Source organism: Sitophilus oryzae, unplaced genomic scaffold (assembly GCF_002938485.1).
Source record: "Sitophilus oryzae breed Bouriz unplaced genomic scaffold, Soryzae_2.0 scaffold_1576_pilon_pilon, whole genome shotgun sequence".
Taxonomy (NCBI): Eukaryota; Metazoa; Arthropoda; class Insecta; order Coleoptera; family Curculionidae; genus Sitophilus; species Sitophilus oryzae.
The window spans coordinates 11,759,439-11,767,053 of record NW_022146254.1 but is presented as its reverse complement, the minus strand read 5'-3'; the positions used below and the strand labels follow the sequence as shown (position 1 = coordinate 11,767,053).

General features: G+C 31.7%; 1 protein-coding gene across 1 annotated transcript; it reads right to left on the bottom strand.

Moving 5' to 3' along the window:
• Positions 1-3,200: 3,200 nt before the first annotated feature.
• Positions 3,201-6,656, bottom strand: LOC115879344. Its single transcript, XM_030896119.1, has 3 exons — positions 6,518-6,656; positions 4,448-4,579; positions 3,201-3,538 (listed from the first exon to the last, which is right to left on the bottom strand). The coding sequence occupies exons 1-3, from the start codon at positions 6,570-6,572 to the stop codon at positions 3,303-3,305; spliced, it is 423 nt and encodes a 140-aa protein (XP_030751979.1). The 5' UTR covers positions 6,573-6,656; the 3' UTR covers positions 3,201-3,302.
• Positions 6,657-7,615: the final 959 nt, after the last annotated feature.

Here is a 7,615-nt window from a genome sequence, read left to right as displayed (position 1 = left end):
AAGAGGGTGAAAACGCCCCTCAAATATTACAATATTTGTTATTTAAAAAACGGTTAGTCTTTCGGGAAAACGCTTGGACACGCATAATTTATTTTGTTTTTTTACATATTTTGAAATTTTTTAAAAAATTATACAGGGTGTTCCAAGAAGTTGAGTAATTGATTAACCACGATTCTGCTTAAACTGCTCGACGTTTAAAGCTTATTTTTGGCAAATGTGAAAATTTTTTTATCCAGTTTGTATGTTAATAGAAATTCTTGCTTTGCTTTATCATCACCATTACAAATTATTAATTCGACGCGAACGAAGTCGCGGGTACACGCTAGTTTAAGTGTAAAATTAATTCGAACTCTAGTGTGTAGTTCGTTTACTTATGACGAATATACTACACATTTTCTTATATTGCTATTTTTTGACCGCAAATGGTAAAATTATAACTAAGAGCTTCTCGCCCGTCGAGTAAGATGCACCCTGTACACTGCTACGCAATTCAGGATCTACGCGGATCGAGGGGCAAGGCGTAGGTAGATCGGAATGTATAGGTATAGACGAGTGGCGGAATTTTGGCTTTTTTATATCGCAATTTGTAAACAGCGCTTATTTGTAAACAACCACCGTTTTTAGAGAGGTATTTTAGATAACAATCGATATTTAGAAATGTTTTGACACCCTGGAAATACTACCACCGAGCATGTCATTGTTGCAACTTGCCACTGCGTTAATATGCCTGGCGGTGACCGCCTCATACTCTTTCAGATATTTAGCAATAAAATATAGAAACCTGTTATTTTTAAGCTGTTATTTTAAGCTGTTTTTTATAAATAACTATAACAGTTTCAACTGTTATCTAAAAATACCTTTGCAACAGTTTTTTTTGCCCATCACTACTGTCAACGTCTAAACGACGTAGTCCTGCGCATTGCCAGCCAAATGCCGGCGTACCAGTGAGACAGGCGCTAGCTACTGGATACGTATAAATCAGCCTTAAAAAGAAGAATACGGTGACAATATTCATTATAAATGTTTTACTCTGTTACGTTGTTACTAAACTTTAGTTACGCTGTTAATATCGCAAAATAATGAATCTATCTCACTGGCTTCCTATTTTTCATAAAGAATTAAAATTATATCTAACTGATCACTGATCTCTGTCGTTTCAGAATATTTCAACTTCCCGATCTATCTCTGGTGGAGACCGGAGTAAAACAGTACAGACACCCCCCTCGAGCTGTTTTCTGCTGCGGGGGTTAGAGGGATGAAACAAAGCAATAAGAAAGAGAGATTTGCATGGTAAGCCGTTGAGATCAGGGCCCGCGGCATTCTAGGCCCTTAACTCCTGTTTATCCTGTTTTAATTCGCGACTAGTGCAGGAGCCCGCGGGGGATGAAATCCCGCTCCCAAGCACGTGTTCGGGGTCGCATCGTCGGGCCTTGCTGCTGCCTCCAGCCAACTATTACTATAACGCCATTTTGGAAATGGTCGTTGTTTTGGGGGTAGTTACATTAGCGATGGGGAGGGAAATGAGGGTGGTGCGGTGGTGTTAGTAAAGCCAAGATTTTATTAGGATTATTATTGCCTTCTGAAGGCTGAAGGTTGTAATCACATTACATACACATAATACACATTATCATACACGTATCGCTTCCGGCACGTAAAGTTTGCGTTCCAGCAACCGGACTGTGTATTCACATATTCATACATGAAGCGTTGATAAAACATTATTTTTTATGATAATGTGCACAGACGATTTGGACCACCAAAAAAGTTCGTATAAATGTGTGTCCTAAAATGCTTAGTTTTGGAGATACAGGGTGTAGAAGTTTAATTTTTATTTCGATTTTTTTCAAAAAAAATCGTCACGTCAATATTTGGATGAAATTTGGTGTCTGGAAGTTTTTTGACATGAGAAATTTGATTTTGATGTCAATAACTCCTACTTGTAGAGGGCGCCACCTACATATTTTTAACTGTTTTGAAGAAACTGGTTTGAAGAATAATAACTTTTCATCCGTACCTGTATAAAATTACTGTTTTATCATCATTATTTTATCATCATTTTTTCGAAGAAAAATTTATGATTATTTTAAAAATATGAAAAGTTCCCAAATTTATCATTTCAGTCAAATGATTCAGTCATTTATGTCAATAATAACATATATTCACTACTTCCGTTCTAAGTATCTTGAAAACGGTTGCTTGTAGCGATTTATACCAAAAGCCCTTTTTACGTAAAAAAATGTCTTAAGTGTATATTTTTTACTCAGTAGTTTTATACAGGTACGGACGAAAAGTTATTACTATTCAAAGCAGTTACAACACATATAGGTGGCGCCACCTACAAATAGGAGTCATATTAACTTCAAAATCAAATTTCTCATGGCAAAAAACTTCCAGACACCAATTTTTATCCAAATATTGACGTTACTTCAGAAATTATTTGGAAAAAATCAAAATAACACTTCTACACCCTGTATCTCCGAAACTAAGTAATTTAGGACATATATTTATACGAACTTTTTTACTTATTTTTATCTGTAATTTTCGAATAAGCATAGACCTCTTATCGAAAACGAAATCTGGAGACATACTGTATAAGGTAAATAACCAACAAGTAATAAAAGAAAAATAATATATTATTTTCTCACGTCTTTTTAATCTGTTTTACAATATTTTAACTAAAAATTAACTTTTTTAACTAAAAGCCTTCCTGAAAGATTAGGAGATATAATATTTTTGACAATTTGGCGAAGGATATTTTTAAAATTATATTATTTCTAATAATTTTAACTCTACATAATTCATATTGCTTCTCTGCTATTTTTTTATTACCAATGTTTTTATAAAGCTTGTATTGGATATTTTTAATAACTATACGAAAATAAGTTTAAAATTATTTAGTTAAATACTAAAAAAATCACAGAAAAATAATCATATTTACTATATTGGACAAACTTACATATTTCTTAATAACCCGCGTAAAATATTTTATCTCTTTTTAACTCTTGTCATTTTGTATGAATAGTATTCAGTTCAGAACCATTTATGTTAATAAATATTTTGACAAATTGGTGAAGGGATTTTTAAAACAAATCGCAATAAAATAATATTTTCTGTGTCAAATTACTATATCCGATTACCTCATGATTTTTCTTGTGTTATTTCAGTATTTTTATTGAAAATACATTTAATAAAAAAATAACTATGGTTTAATTTTTTATTCCAACAATATTTTATTATTTCATAGGAAATTACATTACATTCTAATATTTACTTACAGTTTAACTATTATAATTTATAATGAGTTATTCATCGATAGTATTATTAACCTGCTGTCTTCTAATTGTTTTCCTGCTTCTACCACGCTTTCGATATGGCAATGTATTAACCTCCACCTCTCTGTCAGGAAGACCCGGTATGCTCATTACCCAGAAATTGCAAAACTTCGAACCGCAAACTTTACAGAATTGCGATCCAGTTTTAGTCTGACAAAAGTCTGCTTCTGTGGTGCAGCCTCTAACGTAGGGTTCGTTATGGTCATCTGAAAACAAAAGAAAAATATCTATCTGAGAACAGCAACGGTTTATAATATATATATATATATATATATATATATATATATATATATATATATATATATATATATATATATATATATATATATATATATATATATATATATAGTAGGGTTCGTTATGGTCATCTGAAAACAAAATAAAATATCTATCTGAGAACAGCAACGGTTTATATTATATATATATATATATATATATATATATATATATATATATATATATATATATATATATATATATATATATATATATATATATATATATATATATATATTCTCTGAACCCTCCCCCATAGCAAATATACATATAGTTATAGTGTAGCTAGACGATTAGTTCTTAAAAAACTCTTGAAAAGGCCTAACAAGCCGAAACATATATGTAGAGTTAAAGTTACTCTTATTAAAAGTTTTTTGATACATCTAAAGCGTGTTTTATTAAAATACTAACATTTCAACGATGTTTCACAAGGAACCAACCACAGCTTCAGTACAATTTAATAAAGTTTTTAACCTATCCTCGCTGTTAAAGTATCATTTAATCTACCCTTGCGATTGAAGTATTATTTTATCTACTATTTTTGATAGATATAAGGCAATTTTAACAGTTGCTATAGAAAAAAATATATTTTTGCATTTTTTTGCTTCTAACAACAACGGGAGTGTCATTTTCTGTTTGGCAGGCGAATTTGTTATACCTGTAAAAAGCCACTAACTAAAATGATTCCTATTTAAATTCAACGCAGTGATATTTACAAAAATAAATTATTTTCTTCTACTTCAATTTGGAAAAAGATCATTAAAAAAATTCAACTCTATATCAACAACTCTTGACGGTTCTTTTATAAATTGTAATTAATTAAGTTATGGTATACTTACTGAAAGCTAGAGCATAACATTTAGCATAAGGTCCAGAGCATTCGGCCATCTTGGGTTTAAATTTTCTTTCGCCCAAACGGCATTCACTATCTACTTCTTTGGATGTACAGAACAGACATTGCAAAGCTGAAACTAAAAACAGAAATTAAAATACAACGAATTAACATCATAAACAAAAAAGTAAATGAAAAAACAGCGTGTGCACTATGTGCGCTAGGGAATGCAATCCCGCAAATGGTGGATCCCGCAAATGCGGGATCCCTCTAAGATTCCGCGGGATCAAAGTTGCGGGATTTACCATGCGGGGTCTGCGGGATCAACACATCACTACTGGGTAACCGAATCGATCTCCATCAAGGTCAAACCGCTTCGTTCCGGGCCGATGCGTCGACGCTCGGAACCCGGGGGATTCCCCTTACGGCTTGACAATTAAAAATAAGTGAAACAAACAGGATAGTTGTTAGTTTTCTTTCTGGCGTATGTGCGTAAGTGAAGAAAAGCGTTTAACTAGTACATGTGGACAATTTCGTCAAATAAACTGCCGGATATAGTTATCGGGACGAGCAAAATTTTACGGTAAATTTAAAGTTGAATATCTCTTGAACTAAAAAAGATTTTGGGATGCTGTTTGGACCAGGTTTTAGATGCATCTATTATAACTAACACAAGTTAAAAAAACTGCAACATTAGAGTAATATTTTTATTTATAAGAAAAAAAATATTTATTTATAAGTAGATAAATTAAAATAAAATTTAAGTTTATTTATCATTAAATATATTTTTGAACACTCTGTATACATCGGTCCAAATTGCTGTACCAGCTAGATTAAAATGTACATTATATACGCATATTTACATTATAAATGCATATTTTTCGAAAAACCTCGTATTTTCCTTAAAACAAAAAAATTAAAAAAAAACCACCAATTACTTTTTTCTAATTTCAATACAGATTAGTAGTGCATAGCTAAAATTTCGATTTTTCAAAAATTGTAAATTTTCGGTAAAAAAGATTCTTAACCAAATTTGTACACTATTATAAAACACCCTGTATACGAGAATTCGCTAAATATATTTTCGAAAACCATATGGCCTGTTTTTAATTGCACAAAACCTTTTTATTAGCAAGTTTAATAGGTTGAGTACAAAGAGGAGCATTTATTGTTTACAGTCCCGCAATTTTGCGGATCCGCGGGATTGATTGCTTTAATCCCGCGGGTTTGCGGGATTGAGATTTTGGTGCGGGATTGCATTCCCTAATGTGCGCATATTTGAGTGTGAAACTTCTTACTAACAGCTTTTAAATTGAAGGATTTCAAGGACATGTTTGAATAAGTGACATATAATGCTGTTTTAATATAAATGTTATTTTCAATTTATTACGGTAATCTGTACATTTTCTGTTTCCTCAATAACCGGCAAATTTAGTGGTATACCGCCCAAAATACACACTTTTATGCAAATGCCTAGTAATGTCAAAGCTTAAATTTATTTAAGAAGAGAAAAAATTTTGAACCTAACCAACAATTCGTATTTATAGTGATTTACAGTAATTTTGTTAAATTATAGGAATATTCTCGTTGATTATTGGTTTGATATAAATGTGACAATGTCCTCCAATGAAAATGCGAGTTGCTTAACTCTAATAATTCTATTTTTGACCTAGCAAATGAGTTAGATGCTTCGCCTAGACCGTTATTCAGAGACTACAAGACTATCGATGAATATATGCATGAAAATTTATTTCCTAGCACACAACTAGAGGATATTGGTACACAGGTACGGTACATATCAAGTTTATTATAATTAAATCTTTTCTTAGCTTTAAATCAAATATTTTTTGGCGTTTGCCCTCAATGATGATGTTCAATATTAATTTTGTCTGAGTCTGTATAACTGTTAGGGTAACATTTTAATTTGGTTTAACGTACAATATATATTTTAACTAAATATCATTCTATACAAGGTACCTAAATTAAAATTTAGGTAGCTTTTATTGAAATATGTAATAATTACTTTGTTTTTCAAATATTATGCGATAATTATTTTAAGTAGTGTAATTCTACTTACCAATTTGAATCCAAAACACTAGAACCACACAAATTGCTACAAGTATTTTCGCCATGACACAATCGAAGAATTCAAAATTTTTAAATGTTCGACGAAGATGCGACAAAATTTGGAAAGTAACTCATCAAGGTTTACAAAAGCGGGCTGCCTCGGTGCAAACGAATTCTTTCTTTTTGGTTTTGTTATGATTTAAAACAGGTTATATCGCCTGAAAAGAAATAAAAGCGAAATTTATTTAGATTGATCGTTGGGTGACATTTTAGACAAAAGCAAGCATTAATTATGTTTAATACGTGATTTTTACTTTAATTTTTTTATAAGAAGCCTTTTAAAAATATTATAATACTATTAACTTTGCAAAAATAGTTTTGTAAATAGAGTTTAAGATTGAAAGTTCAATGTGATTAATCCTATCCATGACTTTGTATGGTCTTTTCCACCACAATTGTCGCTTAGGTGATAATCCACGTCTCTGAGGCTTGTTTAACCATACCAAATTTCCTGGCCGGTATCCTCCATGCTCGGCTTGAATGTCGTAGTGCTCCTTCATTCGATCACTAGTACTCTGAAAATTTACTTGAATTTGCTGATGAATGTTATCCATTTATTTTTGGATATTAAGATATAATATACAGGGTAGTCCGAACTGTATTCTGGAAACTTCGGCAGCATATTCTGCAAATAAAAATAAGTAAATAAAAAAGTTTGTATAAATGTATGGCCTAAAATGCTTCAGAGATACAGGGTGTAGAATTTTTATTTTTATTTTCATTTTTTTCCAAATAATTTCTGAAGTAACGTCAATATTTGGATAATGATTGGTGTCTTGGTGTTTTTTGACATGAGAAATTTGTATTTTATGTCAGTATGTCCCTTACTTGTAGCGGGTGACTGATTTGAAAAGTAATAACTTTTAAATAAAAATAATTTTCTTGATTTTTTAAAGCCAACTTTCCTTTATCTACGCGACTGAAACTAAGCCCTTGATTCCTCCGAATTCCCCACCAATTTGCCGGACTTTGTCGCAGCATTAACCGCTCGCCAATCTTACGCCTCCCTAATCCAGTGCCGTAGCACGAAGGTGGGAACGAAAGAGTA